This window comes from Vipera berus (genome assembly GCF_964194415.1).
Source record: "Vipera berus genome assembly, chromosome: 17".
Classification (NCBI taxonomy): Eukaryota; Metazoa; Chordata; class Lepidosauria; order Squamata; family Viperidae; genus Vipera; species Vipera berus.
Window position 1 is genome coordinate 6,789,549 of NC_138220.1, and position 20,483 is coordinate 6,810,031.

A 20,483-nucleotide genomic window follows, 5' to 3' on the forward strand; every position below is an offset into this window, starting at 1 on the left:
GATCCAGCCAATTCGATGGGGGAATGTGAATTAAATAAGAGCGGTGCGGGAAGGAGGGGAAGACAATTCTCGACACAATTTTGTGGAGCGCAGGAGAGACCGGGGGCCGTTTTACGGCAATCGCTTTCTCTTCATTCAATTCTGAGCTATGATTTTAAGCCGGGACAAAGAGGAAAACCGAGAAGTCCTACCACTACTTTTTAGAAACCTGAAGGGTGTAACTGGATTTTTTTTAAAAAAAATTTTTTTGATTAGAGCGCACACATTAAAACACACATTATTGATACACCTGGGAGAAGAAAGAGATGTGTCATCTGGATCGTGAAACGAAACCAGGCCAACAAACGTGGCACCTACTCTTGACAATGTACTGCAGTGTCGCCTAAATTTCCAGGACTACCTTACTTTGTAAAAATTTATACATATGTATAAATTTATACGTATAAATAAATACGTATAAATTTATAGGTATAAATTTATACGTATAAATCCATACATCCCCAGCCTAGCAAGATGCCAACAATTGGGCAATACAGATGAACCCAGCCGAGAATTTTGCAAGTTTTTCGCCCTCTAATGCTTTTAAGCTTCAAGAAATGAATAGGGAAGCTATAACTGGCCAGCAATCCTACAAAACCGCCCCAAAATATTAGCTTGGCATTTTCTTTCTCATCCGCTTTTAAAGCAGTAAAGCAGATATAGAATGAATTATTTTTACAGTATTATTTTTACAGTATTTCTCTCTCTCTCTCTCTCTCTCTCTCTCTTTCTCTGAATTCTGGAAATTCAGGGAGACCAAAACAACTTTAGCTTGCTGGGAAAATAAGAACGTTGGTTTGTTTCCCTCACACACAAGCACATAAGAGAGAGACGGGGGCAAAAAAAAAAGGGCCATTTATAGACCGAACTTTAGAATCAAATGCCCGTTTGCCCAGCACAACCAAGTCAAAAATCAGCCAGGATAAATTTGGTCTTGCAAAAGTTCAGAGTTGCAAAGGGAACGGTTTGACGGCTGATGCCGTGAAAGAGAGGAGTTGCGACGGGAGTTGCTAACAGCGCTGAAACGGGACCTGTTCTAACCAGAAATGCTTGCAAAAGAGGGCAGGGGGAAGGTAACGCGTTGGGAAATGAAAAAATGACATATTTTTTTAAGGTCAAGAGCGGGAGGGGGCAAAGGAGGGGCTGCAATCCCGTTTGGGTTGAGAAGGGAGTGAAGAAATATTAGAAAAGGGGACGGGGGAAAAAGAGAGATAAAACTAAATATCCCAGAGAGGTGAACGTTAAAAAAAACACACTAAAATTAAAAAAAACTTGCAAAGGCATTCCTGTCTTGAGTAGACAGAACCGGTCTTCCAAAATTGGACTTCCGCTCGGCGTCCAGACCAGGTCACTCCAAAATAGGTATGGATAATCTATTACTTGGAAAGCAGGAAGAGGAGGAGGAGGAGGAGGAGGGGAAAATAATAAAAAAAAAAACAATACTGCACGGGAGACTTAATTAGCATCAAAAGGCATAAAAAAACCCGGCTGTGCCCCATTCGTAGCCTAAGCCAGGAAATGGATTTTTTTTTTTTTGTCGCTGATAAAACCAGCGGGCAAATAAGCCAGAAATCCTTAAAAGTTTTGTCACCTTACAAAAATTTGAGTCGTTCCAGATTGCAAACCAAGTGCTGGAATTTTTTTTTTTGGGGGGGGGGAACCTGGCTAAATTTTGAGTGAATGAGCCCCCCCATAGAGGCATTCTTCCTTCTTTTTCAGCAGAGACCCCCCCCTGAGGGCGGGGAGGGGGGGGTCAAGCTGCATGGATTAAGTCCTGTAACCAGATTTGGGGGGGGGGGGAAATGGAAAAGGCTAAGCTCTCCTTACAAGCATCGACCGCTGTGCTTTATCAAGGCCGTATCAGCTCTCTTCGCAGTCTTGAATTTCTGCTTTCCCTCGGAAAGAGATTTATGCAAAGGTTAAACACACACACACACACACACACACACACACGCAAACACGCACAAAGCCCAAGCTACAAAGACAGGAGTCTGCCGGAACGGCCTGCGCAAGAGCCAGTGGGATGAGGCTAGTTAGAAAGGCCAGACCAGTCCCGGCCGGCTCAAGGCTTGTGTGTGTGTGTGTGTGCGTGCGTGTGTGTGTGTGTGTGAGCCACCCAGGATGGAAAAGCTTTTGAACGTGGCCGCTCCGGACGCCCGCCCCCAGCCTCAGACCCATTCCGGTCCTACCTGGGCATTTCTCATCCTTATTAAATTATCAATGTTGCAAATTACAGTCCGTCTGCAAGAAACCAGATCTGGCGAAGGTAACCACCCGGGGAAGGGGAGGGGACTGCTGTGCAAGGGCGAGGGTCACGCCGGGGGCAAGGAAAAGAGCCGCCACCTGCCGAGAAGAAAGGTGCTGGAATCGACAATACCGCCTCCCCTCCCCTCCCCTCCCCACCCACCCACCCCCCCTTCCTGGCTGAAAGGACAGGAAAAGTCAGAAGTTATTTGGGGACACCCGGCGGGTCACCCTTGCGAAGCCAGAAATAGAGGGAGGGGGAGGGAAGGGGGTGGGGGTGTTGGCAAATAGCAAGGAAGGAAGCGCAGAGGACGGGATGAGGAAGTGGGGGGGGGATCCAGCCAAGCTGGGATCCAGCATGCAAAGAGGGGCTGGAGAGCAAGAGGGGCTGAATTGAAGATCCATAAATATCGGTTTGGTCCTGCCAGACAATATGTCCCCCTCCCCACACACACACACACACCCCCACGGCTGAAAAAGCTTGGTTCCTTCTCCGCAACGGCCTGTGCATCAGATTTTTAAAAAAAGGGGGGGGTCGGTTTGAAGATCAGCACGCAAAGGAGGGGCCCGCGCTCGGAAACAGGCGAAAAAGTTCCCCCCGCTCTTGCCAAGTTTTCAAGGGGATCCCGAGGATCCAGGGCGACCCATCGGACTCTCCCCGAAAAGCAGAGGCTTCCTTGCGCACCCGGGGGGTGGGGTGGGGTGGGGTTGAACTCCGAAAGACGTCAACAAAAGAGAAAGAGGGAGAGAGGTGCCAAGGGCAGAAAGTCAGAAGCCCTAGTCGGAAAATCCAATTTTTTTCCCCCTCCCCACCCTCCTGTTTTGTCCTGTTTCAACCGGATCAAAGGCGAGATCCCTCAATTCAACCGAGAAGCCGGTGGCTTAAGTTTGGAGCGAAGATACGGACGGAGTCTCCACCAGCCCCAAAGAGGGAAGTCCGCAATATTTGCAAAAAAACCAAAAACAAAACACACACACACACACACACAAAAAAGAGAAAAAAGTCAGCAAGAGGAAAAATCAGTAACCCTTTCGGATGTCCGCAGGGTTGAAGCACGGAGTTGTTGCAACCCGAATTCCGCCGAGAAGCGCACGGCTGCCAAAACAGAGCTTTCGAGTTTTTCCACATATTACGCTTCCCCCCCCCGCCAGCCCCCCAAGCTTGAAGGATGTACAGTTTACAGGCTCCAAAAAAGAGGGCAACGACAAGCTTGTTTCGTTGACTAAAGTGCACACGATGGGCCGAGGAGGAGGAGGAACTGGATTACGGAGGCGGCAGGAGACAAGGTTAGATGGTGTGGTAATGCTGGCGCAGCCTGGCCTGGAGGAACTCGTGGGTCAGGTTGTGTCGAGTAATAATGCCCACAATCTGGAAGAACAGTGGGGGAGGAGAGAGAGAGAAAAAAAGGCAAGTGAATTTGTCAAGCGTGAAAGCCAAAAAAAAAACAACAACAACACACACACACACAACAACAACAACAATTGGGTGTGTGTGAAAGCCCTAATAAGCAGGCATATACATAGAATGAAGGCTACTGCTAAGCTTGTAAGCCGCCCTGAGTCTTCGGAGAAGGGCGGGATATAAATGGAATTAAAATAAATAAAATAAATAAATAAATAATAACCCCAAAACAAAACGCCAGAGGCTTCGGCTTTTCTGAAAATCAGGCTGGGGACATTTTTCCAGCAGAAAATGGTTTCACCCTGCCTGGCCCTCTGCAGTTTTGCATAATATTCCCCCCCCCCGCCCCCCAGCAACTTTTCCCCCAAATTAGTTTGTCCGAATTCGGCTCAGAGGGGACGGTAGTCCCGTTCCGCGGAGGTCTAACTCTCAAGGAATGGGACAAGGGGAAACCCAACCCGTCAAACCGGGGCAAAGAAACCCACGTTCCAAGCAGGAAAATGGCACCCAAATACCGCCCCTCCCCCGCTTCCAAAAAAAGTTATTTTGAAATTTCAAAGCGTGCTCTTCTCTCAAACTGAAGCAGAGCTGGAAGGGAAGGGGATTCTGCTATCCGGCAATAATTCCTCCGGTTTTAGAATTAGCCCAAGATTAGTTTCCAAAAGTTGGAATTAAGATTGCCGGAAGAAACATCAACAACCTAAGATATGCAGATGATACCACTCTAATGGCAGAAAGTGAAGAGGAACTGAAGAGCCTCTTGTTGCGAGTGAAAAAGGAGAGTGCAAAACTTGGGTTGAAACTCAACATTAAGAAAACCAAGATCGTGGCATCTGGCCCTCTCAATTCCTGGCAAATAGATGGGGAAGAAATGGAGGTAGTGACAGATTTTATTTTCCTGGGCTCCAAGATCACTGCAGACGGGGACTGCAGCCAAGAAATTAAAAGACGCTTGCTCCTGGGGAGGAAAGCCATGGCAAATCTAGACAGCACACTAAAAAGCAGAGACATCACCCTGTCAACAAAAGTGCGTATAGTCAAGGCTGTGGTCTTCCCAGTTGCAATGTACGGTTGTGAAAGTTGGACCCTAAGAAAGGCCGAGCGCCAAAGAATGGAGGCCTTTGAACTCTGGTGCTGGAGAAGACTCCTGCGAGTCCCTTGGACTGCAAGGAGATCAAACCGGTCGGTCCTAGAGGAGATCAACCCTGACTGCTCTTTAGAAGGCCAGATCCTGAAGCTAAAACTCAAATCCTTTGGCCACCTAATGAGAAGGAAGGACTCACTGGAGAAGAGCCTCATGCTGGGAAAGGTTGAGGGCAAGAGAAGAAAGGGATGACAGAGAAGGAGGTGGCTGGATGGAGTCCCTGAAGCAGGAGGCGTGAGCTTAAATGGACTCCAGAAGATGGTAGAGGACAGGAAGGCCTGGAGGAACGTTGTCCATAGGGTCGCGATGGGTCGGACACGACTTCGCAACTAACAACAACAAAAGTTTCCCCCCTCTGAGTAAAGACTCTAAAGCAGGCTTGTTGATGTCCTCAAATCTTTTTTAAAAGATTGACGAGGTTGGACAGCCCCTGCTCTCAAGTGGCCTTTGCAGCAAGTTCAACAAATCCAGAGTTACAAGACGAGGACATTTCATCCTGGGCCACCTTGAGAGCTCCAGCGCCATTTGTGGGCCTGCAGCGCCATCTGGTGGGGAAACCTCAACCTCTTTCAACCCCCGGTTCAACTTTTCAGCAAGGGCAAAGTACAGATCGATGGGGAAGAAATGGAGGGAGTGACAGATTTTATTTTCCTGGGCTCCAAGATCACCGCAGATGGGGACTGCAGCCAAGAAATTAAAAGACGCTTGCTCCCCGGGAGGAAAGCCATGGCAAATCTAGACGGCACACTAAAAAGCAGAGACATCACCCTGCCAACAAAAGTGCGTATAGTCGAGGCCGTGGTCTTCCCAGTTGGAATGTATGGCAGTAAAATCTGGACCCTAAGAAAGGCCGAGCGCCAAAGAATGGAGGCTTTTGAGCTATGGTGCTGGAGAAGCCTCCTGCGAGTCCCTTGGACTGCAAGGCGATCAAACCGGTCAGTCCTCGAGGAGATCAATCCTGACTGCTCTTTAGAAGGCCAGATCCTGAAGCTAAAACTCAAATACTTTGGCCACCTAATGAGAAGGAAGGACTCACTGGAGAAGAGCCTCATGCTGGGAAAGGTTGAGGGCAAGAGAAGAAGGGGACGACAGAGAAGGAGGTGGCTGGATGGAGTCACTGAAGCAGGAGGCGTGAGCTTAAAGGGACTCCAGAAGATGGTGGAGGACAGGAAGGCCTGGAGGAACGTTGTCCATAGGGTCACGATGGGTCGGACACGACTTCGCAGCTAACAACAACAACAAAGTACAGATCGGATCAGAAAAGAGGCAGGTTTTTTTTCTCTCCGAAGACTCCGCCGGCAAAGACTCACCTCCCCGACGGCATTCACCACCGGCAAGTGCCTGAGCCCCATCGTCCGGAAGAGGTTGAAGACTTGGGAGATGTGAGCATCAGGAGAGATGGTGAAGGGGGAAGGGTTCATGTAAGGCGTGACGTCCTGTTGGGGAGAAAAACGCTCGGTGACGTTCGGGTTCAAAGTTTTTATGAGTTTACCGAAATATAAAATACTGAAAGACGAAGAGAAATGAAGATGCTTTCCCACACCCTTTTCTTCTTTATCCTGCAGTTTTTCCTCTTCCCTTTTTCCTCCCCTGTTTTCCCCCTTTCCTTTTCGAAAGATGGCGACTTTCGCAGAGGAATTTATTTAGGCGAACGAAACCTCGCCAAAGTCTGCCTTACGAGTCTCTAACCATTTGTCTTCTGTACCCTGTTCTGGATAGGCAACCTCCAAAAACAAAACACAGAGGTATGGAAAACGGGCTAGACAAAAAAATCCAAGACACGCAGAAGTGTCTTTTCTTAGGAAACAAGGTAGAAAACGCAGCAACTGCCTTACCACAATCATGCGTGGATTCAGGAGCGTAAGATCTAGGTCATGGATGTCCGGATAGCGTGGGTAATCTTCTGACATCTCTGCATACGAGAGACGAGGCTGGCTGGCACTCTGAGACGGGGTGAAAGAATAAGAAATAAAGACACCACTTCTCTCAACGGGCTGCAATGAAAATCCTAACAGGGCTTCTGGTTGAAATAACAACAACAACAACAATAACAACAACAACAATAATAATAATAATAATAATAGGGACACAATGGCTCAATGGGTTAGGACGCTGAGCTTGTCGATCAGAAGGTTGGCAGTTTGGCGGGTTGAATCCCGAGTGCCGCGTAACAGAGTGAGCGCCTGTTACTTGTCCCAGCTCCTGCCAACCTAGCAGTTTGAAAGCACGTAAAAATGCAAGTAGAAAACTAGGGACCACTACGGTGGGAAGGTAACAGCGTTCCGTGCGCCTTTGGCGTCTAGTCATGCCGGCCACATTTTTTTGTTATTTTAATTCCATTTATATCCCGCCCTTCTCCGAAGACTCAGGGCGGCTTACAAGCTTAGCAGTAGCCTTCATTCTATGTATATGCCTGCTTACTAGGGCTTTCACACACACCCCAAGTGGCATTATTACGAAGTCAGCTTAATTGCCCCCAACAATCTGGGTCCTCATTTTACCTACCTCGGAAGGATGGAAGGCTGAGTCAACCTTGAGCCTGGTGGGACTCGAACCTGCACTAATTGCAGGCAGCTGGTGTTACTTAAGGAGGCATTAGCCCACTGCTCCACCAAGGCTCTTGACCACAGAGACGTCCTTGGACAAGCGCTGGCTCTTCGGCTTTGAAACAGCCGAAACATGCTTTGAAACGCATGTGCGGGAGAACCTTTACTTTTACCTTTACCTTTACATAATAATAATAATAATAATAATAATAATAATAATAATAATAATAATAATAATAATAATAACCATCATCATCACCATCGGGACATTAATGCAAGAATCTCTCCTGTCCCAGAAAAATCTGCTGGATTATCATCTATTCAGACAGCCCGGTCACTTCTTAGTCAGAACTCACCGACTGATTCTCAGCGTAGCAGATTCCTCGGACGAGTAAAGTGACCAGCTGCGAGCGCAAGATCAAGCCGTGGAAAGTCAGAGGCCGGAAGCGTTCCTCCATCGTCCACTCCTCGCTGGGGGACTGGTCCGGATACAGATTGGGATAGGGAGTGTATCTGGAAGGAACCACACAACTTCATTATGGATGGATGGATGGAGAGATGTAATGGAAGGAAGGAAGGGGAGATGGGATGGATGGATGGATGGAAGGAAGGAAGGAAGGAAGGAAGGAAGGAAGGAAGGAAGGAAGGAGAGAGGTGATGGAAGGGGAGCTGGGTTGGATAGATGGATGGATGGATGGATGGAAGGAAGGAAGGAAGGAAGATGGGATGGAAGGGGAGGTGGGATGGATGGATGGATGGAAGGAAGGAGAGATGGGATGGATGGATGGGTTGCCTTTATCAGCTTCTAAGACATGTCCACATTTGCTCCTTGCGCAGTCAAGGAAGAGCTTGAAGACAACTTGAGCAAATTAGGATCCATGAAAGATCTATCCAAAATTAGCTGGTTTTTCCCCGCCAAAATCTTTGATATATATAAGAAGCGATCTACTAATCCTGCTGGCTGGACGCAGTGGCCTCTCCACCCCGGCAGCCAAGGGCCTGCGCCCACCCCCACCCCCCCGCTGTTCCAGGGCGTTTAGTCCTTTCAAAAGACGGAAAGTGCCGCCTTCGCCATGCTCACTTCCGCTCCAGCATCTGCTGCAACATGTCCTCCGTCTCCGGGGGCTCCTCGGCCCCACTGTGGTCATCACACACATTCCTCAACTCGCTGGAGGGATACGACTTCATGGACTGGCTGCGTTTACGCTGCTCGGCCGCCCGGGTGAGGATGCTGGATTTCTGGAAGAGGGAAAGCGGGACTCAGTTTACCCGAGGATCATTTCAAAGGAACATCCGGGACTCTTTCACCCAAGTCAGCCCCCAAGAATCAAAAACAAGATCCGCCTGTCTACTCTTTAGCACGCTGCGGCCATTTTAGTTACGCCTAAAAAGATAAAAAAAACCACGACCCCATTTTGAGAGGAGCTGACGGGCACGGCCGCGGCCTTTCTCTGCAACGCAACAGAGGGGTTTGCTGGTAGGTTTTTCTTGAGAATTTTTTTTCCAGTTTTTCAGTTGAGCCCAGAGATCTGAAATTCTCTCAGAACAGAACCCTTAACCATTCAGGCTTGGAATCTCAGTTTAAGCGAGCTGAAACCCTGTTCGGCTTTCATTTCGCTGAGGTTAAAAGAGGCAACATTCACGCACAACCAAATTCTTCAGAACTGAGACATCCCTGTGAAAGCTGGTTAAGCCGCCCCAGTTAGTCTCACAAGCTCACAGTCAACATACACACACACACACACACACACACACACACACACACACAGAGAGAAAACACATAAAACTAAAAAAAATCTATTTTATTGAAAACTGAGCAATGGACTCACTAATCCAGGGGTAGGCCACCTTGGCTCTTTTATGACCGGTGGACTTCAACTCCCAGAATTCCTCCCTTTCCCCTCAGGGAGAGGTTTCCAAGCTGAGCCAGGCTGGCTGAGGAATTCTGGGAGTTGAAGTCCACGAGTCATGAAGCGGCCATAGTTCCCCCATGCTGGCTGAGGAATTCTGGGAGTTGAAATCCACGAGCCATGAAGGGGCCATAGTTCTCCCATGCTGGCTGAGGAATTCTGGGAGTTGAAGTCCACCAGTCATGAAGGGGCCAAAGTTTCCCCCATGCTGGCTCAGGAATTATGGGAGCTGAAGTCCACCAGTCATGAAGGGGCCAAAGTCTCCCTCATGCTGGCTCAGGAATTCTGGGAGTTGAAGTCCACCAGTCATGAAGCGGCCAAAGTTTCCCCCATGCTGGCTCAGGAATTCTGGGAGCTGAAGTCCACCAGTCATGAAGGGGCCAAAGTTTCCCCCATGCTGGCTCAGGAATTCTGGGAGCTGAAGTCCACCAGTCATGAAGGGGCCAAAGTTTCCCTCATGCTGGCTCAGGAATTCTGGGAGTTGAAGTCCACCCATCTTCAAGTTGCCAAGTTTGAATGTTCTAGGACAGGGATAGGCAACCTTGGCTCTTTTATGACTGGTGGACCTCAACTCCCAGAATTCCTGAGCCAGCCAAGCTGAGGGGAAAGGGAGAGGTTTCCAAGCTGAGCCACGCTGGCTCAGGAATTCTGGGAGTTGAAGTCCACCAGTCATGAAGGGGCCACAGTTCTCCCATGCCGGCTCAGGAATTCTGGGAGTTGAAGTCCACGAGTCATGAAGGGGCCATAGTTTCCCCATGCTGGCTCAGGAATTCTGGGAGTTGAAGTCCACGAGTCATAAAAGAGCCAAGGTGGCCTACCCCTCCACTAATCGATATTTGCTGTGGTATCTGCTCCAGAGGAACAAGGCAACCATCGGTGGAAACTCACCTTGAACTTAATGTTGTTGCTAATCAGCTGGTCCCACTTCATAAACTCTTTCTCGTAGGCCCGGTTCTCGGTCACCACCGGGAAGGCGTGGTGGACCGTGGTGCGGAGAATGCTGACCAGGGACTGGATCCGGGTGTGGGGGTAGACGTACATCAGGTTGGGCTCCATGATGTCGCTCGCCCTGAGCCTTGGGTGACAGAAAGGTTGGGGTTAAATCAAAAGCAGGCTTTTGAAGCCGCCAGGCAACTTGACTGCAAGCTGGCAGACGTTCCCAGCCTTAAGATCCGCCGACATTACTTGTCCATCTCTGTTCTGGCTTCCCACTCCAGCAAAGGGACCCCACGCAAGGCCACGTAGATGTCGTAAATCCCTTGGTTGAAGAGGTCGCCGGTCCACTTGGCCACCTGCAAACGGAAGGGGGAAGAGGCTAGAGTTGGTTTCGTTCCGATGACCCTCTAACTCTTCGCCGATCCCGATTCTCACTTTGACTGGAGGAGTTACTCGAAACGCCTCCGTTTGAATCAACTTGGGTCCAATTGCCCTGATTTAACCTGCGCTGTGGTGGCACCGTGGTTTAGAGTGCAGTACTGCAGGCTGATTCTGCAGACTGCCGGCTGCCAGCAGTTCGATCCCGACCGAAGGTCGACTCGGCCTCAAGATCGACTCGGCCTTCCGTCCTTCTGAGGTCAGTCAAATGAGGACCCAGATGGTTGGGGGGCAAAATGCCAACTCTGTTAACCGCTTAGAGAGGGCTGCAAAGCACTGTGAAGCGGTATGAAAGTCTAAGTGCAATTGCTACGGCTACTCAGATGTTTTGGGCCTGGCGGATAGAATCTTCAGCTTGATTTTCACTTTGGGGAGAAACCGACCTGCAGTCCGTAGGGCAACGACCCTCGGCCAACCCCAATTCTCATTTTGACTGAAGGAGCTACGTGGGGTGCATACCGAAACATCTCGGCTTGAATAAACTGGGGTCCAGTTGCCCCAATTTAAGCCTTTTTAGGTAAGGGGGGACAGGTGTCTGAACACAGCTTCCGTGACATAATATATGGTTTGACGATGCTGGCCTGTCATTGTTCCCACCATCTGGGAGGACATAATAATAATAATAATAATAATAATAATAATAATAATAATAATAATAATAATAATAATAATAATAATAATAATAATAATAATAATAATAATAATAATATTGTTATATTGGTGGAGCAGTGGGCTAATGCCTCCTTAAGTAACACCAGCTGCCTGCCATTAGTGCAGGTTCGCATCCCACCAGGCTCAAGGTTGACTCAGCCTTCCATCCTTCCCAGGTAGGTAAAATGAGGACCCAGATTGTTGGGGGCAATTAAGCTGACTTTGTAGTAATGCCGCTTGGGGTTTGTGTGAAAGCCCTAATAAGCAGGCATATACATAGAATGAAGGCTACTGCTAAGCTTGTAAGCCGCCCTGAGTCTTCGGAGAAGGGCGGGATATAAATGGAATTAAAATAAAAAATAAATAAATAAAGTTGGGAGGGACCTTGGAGGTCATCTAGTCCATCCCCCTACTCAGGCAGGAAACCCTACGCCATTGGAGACAAATGGCTGTCCAGTCTCTTCTTAAAAACTTCCAGTGTTGGAGCACCCACAACTTCTGGAGGCAGCTGGTTCCACTGGTTAATTGTTCTCACTGTCAGGAAGTTTCTCCTTAGTTCTGGGTTGCTTCTCTCCTTGATTAGCTTCCATCCGTTGCTTCTTGTCCTGCCTTCAGGCGCTTTGGAGAATAGCTTGACTCCCTCTTCTTTGGGGCAGCCCCTGAGATACTGGAAGGCTGCTATCGTGTCCCCCCTGGTCCTTCTCTTCATTAAACTGGACATACCCAATTCCAGCAACCGTTCCTTATATGCTTTAGCCCCCGGCCCCCTGATCATCTTTGTTGCTCTTCTCCGCACTCTTTCTAGAGTACTCGTGTTTCCCAAAAAATAAGATTGGGTCTTAAGATTAATTTTTGCTCCAAGGGACACATTAGGGCTTATTTTTCCAGTTAGGGCTTATATTCGGGGAAATACGTGGTACTAAATGCATCAGGCTGGTTGATGATTTTATCTGGGGCTTGAGGGATGGGCTTCTATTGGGAGCAGCCTGAAAAAAATCACGCTGGGGCTTATCTTCCGGTTGGGCCTTATTTTCGGGGAAACGCGGTACATTAAGCGGCTCGTAGAAGACAGAATAACAAGGTTAAGGAGGGACCGTGGAGGTCTTCTAGTCCAAACCCCGTGCTCAAGCAGCAGACCTAATGCCATTCTGGGCAAAGGGTTGGCCAATCAACCGATCCCCAAAGGCACAGGGGGACGTCCTAGCGATCCCCAGAGGGTTAAATAATAAACCTTTATTGTCAAAGTACAACATGTGTACATTGAGATTAGCTGAGCCTCCCCGCCGTGCTCTCTCCCCCCAACACACAGTGACAACAAACCCTCCATCCTACCACACCATGTGAACCAACTACACCACACACCACACACCTCCCAAGTCACTTCTGCATAAGTTCACAGAGATTATATCCCATTTAAAAGCCTAACAGCCCACGGATAAAAGCTATTTTTCAGCCTGTTGGTACGGCTGGCTATATTCCTATATCTCCTACCGGATGGTAGGAGAGTCAAGAGATACCATCCAGGGTGTGAGTCGTCCCTGATAATCTTCCAGCTCTCCAGTGTTGGGGCATCCCTGTACACCGCCCTGAGTCCTTCGGGAGAAGGGCGGTATAGAAATATTAATAAATTAAATTAAATTAAATCCACAGCATCGAGGCCCCGAAGGCCGTAGGGACTCACCATCAGGGTGATCATGATGGGCAACCCGTAAGTGATCTCGTTGGTCGACTCGATCAGGATGACGGTGAGGCTGATTGACATGCGGACCACCCCGCCCAGGAAGGCGGCCGCTCCAATCAGAGCGAAGGTGCCGGAGTAGACGTGATCCAGGCCGATGTAGCTGGGAGGGAGGAAGGAAGTGAGAGCAGGGCGGTTACGAGGGGGGTGGGGGTGGGGGTCAGGGAGGCCTTTGGAGCCGAGAGGGGTGGGGGAGCGAGGCGGGGAGACGCAACCCACGAAAGCCAAAGGGGGCACCTTTCCAGGAGGTTGGCCACTAGGCGTCCGTAAGAGGCCCCGCAGAGCAGCGCCGGGACAAAAAGACCGCTCGGCACAGAGATCCCGTAAGTCCAGCAGGACAGCAAGAAGTAGAGGGAGAAAAATAGAGAGAGGGTGACAGGGCTGAAAGTACCTGGAAAAGAGGGGAGAAGAAAGAAGGAAGGGGGTTGAGCAGCAGCCGAAGACCAAAAGACAAGCCGAGCCAGCACCCCAATCCCTCTTTTCAATGCTGAAAGGCTCTGTGGGGTGGGGGGGTCCAGCTTACTTGATGGACCGTCTCCCCCCACGGGGATTGGGCCGTGCCACCCCTGCCGGGAAGAGGAGGCCTGGCGCGTCGGGTCCCGTCAACCCAAGTATTCTGGCGGTGTGTGTGTGTGTGTGTGTCTCCAAGAGGAGGGCCTTCTCTGCGGGGGCCCCCGCCCTCTGGAACGTCTTGCCCTGCCTGCCCCCCCCCACACCCAATGTAAGGTTGGCTGCCAATCCTCCTATCTTTTCATAAAGGCCCAAAGACGTGGCTGTGCCAGTCGGCCCGGGGCCCCAGTGTGTGTGTGTGTGGGGGGGGGAGGGATCAGCGCCAAGGAGGTGGTGGACTGAATAATTACAGATCCCACCTCCCCCTCCACTCTGCCCTCCACCCCCACCCTCCCCGTGGGTCTTCGGTTCGAAGGTCTGGTTTTAACTTTTTTTAATGTTTTAGATCTGATGCAACTGCAAGCCGCCCAGAGTTACGCTGTGGCAAAATGGGTGGCCAATAAATTTTGTAGGTAGATGGATGGATGGATAGAGAGATGAGAGAGAGAGAGAGAGAGAGAGAGAGAGAGAGAGAGAGAGAGAGAGAGAGAGAGAGAGAGAGAGAGAGAATTAGATATGTGTGAGACCGACGGACGGACAGATAAAACGGGCGGATAAATTTGAGAGATGATAGCTGATGGATATAGATACAGATAAATGACAGATAGAGATAATTAGATGTGTGTGAGATAGAAAGATAGATAGATAGATAGATAGATAGATAGATAGATAGATAGATAGATAGATAGATAGATAGATAGATAGATAGATAGGATAAATAGATGACAGATTTGAGAGATGATAGATGATGGACACAGATACATGACAGAAATAATTAGATGTGTATGAGATTAGATAGATGGATGGATGGATGGATGGACAGACAGACAGACAAACAGATTTGAGAGATGATGGATACATGATACAAAGAGAGAATTAGATGTGTATGAGATCAATGGATGGATGGATAAAACAGACGGATAAATTTGAGAGATGATAGATGATGGATACAGATACACGACAGATAGAGATAATTAGATGTGTGATAGATAGATAGATGACAGACAGATCTGAGAGATGATAGGTGATGGATACAGATACATGACAGAAATAATTAGATGTATATGAGATTAGATAGACAGATAGATTTGAGATGATAGATAAGATACAGATACACGACAGAGATAATTAGATGTGTTTGAGATGATAGATAGATAGATAGATAGATAGATATAGAATTAGATATATTTGAGAGATGATAGATAGATGACAGAGAGAGGCAATTAGATGTGTGTGAGACAGACTGATTGATGGATTGATCAGTTTGCTGGCGGCTGAGGCCAGCAAAATTAGACTTAAAGTGGCACTGGTTCAAAGTACGAACACAGGTATGGGTGGAAGTTGATTAAATCTTAGATAAATTCCATCAACAGTTTATCTTTCCACCCTCATCTCCCAGCCAAGAGGGCGATCCGAATGGATCTCCACGAGGAGGTGGACAACGTGGCCGTCTCTACAGAAAAGGCTAGTTCTTGTGCAAGAGAAACTGAGACAGGGTAAATTTAATTGCTAGCCAAGTCCCCCAGAGGCAGGAGAGGACGACTTAACAACCTCATTCATTCTGTTTCCGACCAAACATGAGAATCTGAGATGCCCTCGGCGTGCGTGTGAACTGCCTGGAAGCCGTTGGCCGCCTTGGAGAAATTTATTTACCCCCCGAAGTTTGTTAAGCATTCATGTCCCCCAAGCACGAATTCCAAGACCAGCTGCCTGAATTTCATCTCAGATTAGACTTCTCCCAATTTCCAACCCTAAGGGACGCGGTGTGGCTCAGTGGGTTAGGACGCTGAGCTTGTCGATCAGATGGTCGGCAGTTTGGCGGGTCGAATCCCGAGTGCCGCGTAGCAGAGTGAGCGCCTGTTACTCGTCCCAGCTTCTGCCAACCTAGCAGTTCGAAAGCAGGTAAAAATGCAAGTAGAAAAATAGGGACCGCTACGGTGGGAAGGTCACAGCGTTCCGTGCGCCTTTGGCGTCCAGTCATGCCGGCCACATGACCACGGAGACGTCCTCGAACAAGCGCTGGCTCTTCGGCTTTGAAACGGAGATGAGCACCGGCCCCTGGAGTCGGAAATGACTAGCACGCGTGTGCGGGGGAACCTTTACCTTTTAATTTCTAACCCAGACCTCGGGAAGCCCCTGTTTAACCCAGCAAGGAAGGCAAGGAGAAAAGCGGAGAAATTAAGTCCTTTCTCTGCCTCGCAACTCCGGTGAGCCACTCACCCTCCTGGTGAAAGAGCTGCAAGATGGCCGACTCCTGCGGGTTGAAGAACAAGGTTGCCATGTCGTTGTAAGTCTTATTGTGACAGAAAAAGGTCTTGATGCTTGAATTAACCTCCTCCGATGAAGAATCCTTGACCAAAAAAAAAAAAAAAACAAGCGCCACTTTTGACTCCGGTTCCAAAATCGTGTCAAGTGTCCCCAAAATTTACCAAATCCCAGGCTGTTGACTCTTCGAGCTGGCACCTTCGCTCGGGACCGTCCCGAGGTTTCCACCTCTTGGGCTTCAGTTTCAATATTTCCCCACTAAGTGGAAGCCCAGGTAGTCCTTGACTTACGACAGTTCGTCTAGGGACTGTTCAAAGTTACGACAGCAGTGGGGAAAAAAAGCGATTTATGACTGTTTTTCACACCTATGACCGTTACAGCATCCCCGTGCTCAGGTGGACAAAATTCAGATGCTTGGCCACTGACTCGCGCTTGTGACGGTGGCATTGTCCTGGGGTCATGGGACTGCCTTTTGGTGACCCACTGACCAGCAAAGTCAATGGGGAAGCCAGATTCGCTTAACGGCCGTTTCCCTAACTTAACCGCTGCCGGGAATCACTTAAGAGCTGAAGCAAGCAAGTTTGTGGAATTAAGACGCTTGATCCTGGGGAGGAAAGCCATGGCAAATCCAGACTTTTAGTAGCACAATATTGGAAGAAGGAAGAACTGCCGACTATAGAAGAGTGGACTTTAAAAGTTTCTAACTTGGCGGAAATGGCAAAGATTTCAGCGTATTTGAAAGACCAGTCGCAACAGAGATACATTGTGGAATGGAGGAGATGGATTGAATATATCCAGAATAAATATGGGACTAAAAAGTTTCATTTAGCATTTGAATAAGTAGTGGATCTATATGATGTATAATTAGTTAGTAGTTATTTTATTAATATTTGGACGATGGAGAGTTAAAGTGCGATAGAACAATGTTTTATTGTTGTTAGCATATTCTAGATTATGCTTGTTTGTATTTTTATACCCTGTATTCAGCTCTGGGAAGTCGGGGAGGGGGGAGGGGAGGGTAGGGAGGGGTTGGGGAGAGGGGTTTTTTGTATCCAAAAATGTACTGTAAAACTTTTCAATTAAAAAAAAAAGACGCTTGCTCCTGGGGAGGAAAGCCATGGCAAATCCAGACAGCACACTAAAAAGCAGAGATGCCACCCTGCCAACAAAAGTGCGTATAGTCAAGGCTGTGGTCTTCCCAGTTGCAATGTACGGCTGTGAAAGTTGGACTGTAAGAAAGGCCAAGCGCCACAGAATGGAGGCCTTTGAACTCTGGTGCTGGAGAAGACTCCTGCGAGTCCCTTGGACCGCAAGGCGATCAAACCGGTCAGTCCTAGAGGAGATCCACCCTGACTGCTCTTTAGAAGGCCAGATCCTCAAGTGGAAACTCAAATACTTTGGCCATCTAATGAGTAGGAAGGACTCACTGGAGAAGAGCCTCATGCTGGGAAAGATGGAGGGCAAGAGAAGAAGGGGATGACAGAGAAGGAGGTGGCTGGATGGAGTCACTGAAGCAGGAGGCGTGAGCTTAAATGGACTCCAGAAGATGGTAGAGGACAGGAAGGCCTGGAGGAACGTGGTCCATGGGGTCGCGATGGATCGGACACGACTTCGCAGCTAACAACCACAAACCGCTGCCGGGAATCATTTAAGAGCTGAAGCAAGGAAGTGTGTGGAATGGGGCAAAACTCGTTTAACAATTGTCTCACTTAGCCAGAGACGTTTGGGGGGGTCCTCTGTGGTCGTTAAGTCAAGGACTACCTGTATCTATGCTCTAAAATGTCCCTCCCCAACTCTGAGGGAGATTGTGGTTGTGATGGGGCTCTACAAACATTTCTCTAATGTGACTTTCCAAAACGGAAGGGTGGGTTTCAAAAGGACGTGGCGGGCCTTGGGGGGAGAAGGGTCCAGGGGAGGCATGACAGCAGCCTTCCAATATTTGAGGGGCTGCCGCAGAGAGGAGGAGGGGAGGGGGTCCACCTGTTCTCCAAAGCCCCCAAAGGCCAGACAAGGAAGAACGGATGGAAACGGATCGAGGAGAGATTCAGCCTAGAAAGGAGGAGGAATTTCCTGACTGCGGGAACAATCCACCGATGGGACAGAAGTTGCCTTCAGACGTTGTGGGGGGGCTTCATCACCGGAGGCTTCCAAAAAGAGATGGGGCAGGGCAGGGGGTCTTCAAACTCGGCCCTTTGATGACGTGGACTTCAACTCCCAGAATTCCTCAGCTCAGCCAGGCACGTCCACAAGGGCCAGGTTTGAAGACGCCTGGGGTAGGATCTCCTGCTTGGGCGGGGGGGTTGGACTAGATGACCTACAAGGTCCCTTGTTACTTCAAAAAAAAAAAAACCCCAGCGAGGACATGGCGATGCCCGTCCCTTCTTTCGCGGGCCTTCCTCTCGGCGTCGGCCTGACGCCTTCTCCGCTCACCTGCAGGCTGAAGGAGGAGCTGTTGTCCCCGGGCTCCGCGGAAGAGAGCGGCCGGCATTCCCCGAGCAGCATCGACGCGACAAAGATCACAACGGTGGTTGTGAGGCACACCAACAGGCTCTCCAGGACTCTGCAAGCAGCGCAAAGCGCACGAGAAACGTTCAAGGTTGGGAACTCCGCACGGACGTCCTCCGAGTCACGACGGCCGAGACGCCCGCCATATCCCACATCTCGCTGAGCTGGGGGATCCTCCCCCCCAAAAAAGCCTCGATTTGAGGCACGGGTAGCCCTCGACGTACGAACACAAGTGAGGCCTACATTTCTGTCGTTAAGTGAGACATTTGTCAAGGGGCCCGGTTTTGCGACCTTGCTTGCCACAGTTCTTAAGTGACTCCTTGCAGTTGGTAGGTTAGTAACCCGGTTGTGAACTTTGCTTGTCGGAAGGTCGCAAAAAGGGGTGGGGGGGGGTGGGGGTCACCTGACCCCCGGGACGCCACGATGGTCGTAAGTGTGAGTCAGTTGCCAAGCGGCCGAATTTTGATCACATGACTGTGGTGTGTGTGTGCTAGCAGTTCGAAAGCAGGTAAAAATGCAAAGATTGTAGGTGTGAAAAAATGATCATATTTTTTTCCCAATGCTGTTGTAACTTTGAACGGTCACTAAACGAATCGTGGTTAAGCCAAGGATTTGCTGTGCTGAAGGTGAAGATGGCCTGATGGTTTTTCTCCTCATGGCGCCCAGGGCAACATGGGAATGGTGTCCCTCACATTGACCCACAGGCCCACCTGTACGCAGAAAACCAAGTACAAGGAAGTCCTCGACTTACAGCCACTTGTTTAGTGGCCATTCACAGCTACAACGACTTATGACCATTTTTCACGCTTACGACCCACAGTCAGGTGATCAAATTTCAGAGTGCTTGGCAACCGATTCACATTTGCGACGGTCGCAGTGTCCCGGGTTTCCCCCCCCCCCGCCATGCCCTTTTGTGACCGTCCGACAAGCAAAGTCCGTGGCGAAGCCGGGTTCACTTAAGAACGGCGCTGTTCACTTAACAACGGTGGCGATTCACTTAGCAAGCACGGCAAGGAAGGTCACAGAACGGGGCCAAAAGTCACGTAACGTCCTGCTTAGCGACAGAGATTTGGGGCTCAGTTGTGGTTGTAAGCTGTAGCTAGCTGCAGCCAGTCCCCTTCACCCACAGCCGATGTCACCCCAACACAGCCTGGCACCCCAACACTGGCTACTGTCACAAAGATGCGTCCCATCTTCTGGTTTACAGAGAGTAATGCCGATGCCCATCACGCACAGCCAAGGCCCCGGTACCTGACCACCTTGGGCTTGGGGTGGATGTTCCTCATGCGGTATTTTGCCAGCCTCTTGTTGATGCAGTTGAAGGTGGCCCCCAAGAGGCCCCCGCCGACCCCCATCAGGATGAAGAAGGCCAGGTCCACGATGGTCCACAGGTGGCACTTTTTGTTAGACTCTGGACACTGGGGGTAGAACATGCGGAAAACAAAGGAGGGTGGGTGCAAATTCCTTGCAGGTTTTATAGGGTCACAATCCAGCTTGGTCCTGGAGACCCCCATCGAGGCTCCGAGGAGCCACCGTTGCTTGTCTTGGAAGGCCCTGTCATGGTTTCGACTGACGAGCTGAGGCGTTCCGATCTTTTTATCGGAAAAACGAATGCATCAACTCGGCACGTATGAAAAGCGAAACCAGCTCTGGAAACCCCCAAGCCAAAACCCCGTAGTAAACGTATATAATCCCCCCCTCCCATCCCTGCAGAGGTCACAGGGCCCCAATTAGGAGCCATTAGATTGTTATGAGAAAATGTCTCTCAGTCGAGTCAGACATCTGGCGAATCGTCCTTGATTCTCACGGTCTGCCTTATCTTTGCAGCCTGCGTTATATTTCCCCATCTCTTCCCGCCCCCCTCCGCAAGTTCATTGGCAAACTAAGAAGCAATAAATGTTGCACCAGCAAAGTGAGGTTCGAGCTAGACGCCCCCCCCCCCCGATCTGGAAACCCCAGGGGAAGGAATGACTGTTAGCCGAGGACGTTTTTCGAAATTTCTTTTAGAAAAACGAATTCTTTTCCCAATCAAGGGAAAGAGACTCAAAGCCAAGTA

At 49.5% G+C, this 20,483-nt stretch overlaps 1 protein-coding gene across 1 annotated transcript in view; it reads right to left on the reverse strand.

Moving 5' to 3' along the window:
• Positions 1–2,464: 2,464 nt before the first annotated feature.
• CLCN6 (chloride voltage-gated channel 6) overlaps positions 2,465–20,483 on the reverse strand; it is a gene marked incomplete at its 5' end in the record, with an annotated part of 31,484 nt that continues 13,465 nt past the window's right edge. The window contains 12 exons of the mRNA XM_081341583.1: positions 2,465–3,652; positions 6,140–6,265; positions 6,665–6,772; positions 7,732–7,888; positions 8,457–8,614; positions 10,174–10,360; positions 10,471–10,577; positions 12,992–13,151; positions 13,286–13,439; positions 15,878–16,007; positions 18,353–18,482; positions 19,679–19,845. Of these exons, the coding sequence (XP_081197709.1) occupies positions 3,572–3,652; positions 6,140–6,265; positions 6,665–6,772; positions 7,732–7,888; positions 8,457–8,614; positions 10,174–10,360; positions 10,471–10,577; positions 12,992–13,151; positions 13,286–13,439; positions 15,878–16,007; positions 18,353–18,482; positions 19,679–19,845 (1,665 nt within the window). The 3' untranslated portion in view covers positions 2,465–3,571. The remainder of the gene's footprint in view (positions 3,653–6,139; positions 6,266–6,664; positions 6,773–7,731; positions 7,889–8,456; positions 8,615–10,173; positions 10,361–10,470; positions 10,578–12,991; positions 13,152–13,285; positions 13,440–15,877; positions 16,008–18,352; positions 18,483–19,678; positions 19,846–20,483) is intronic.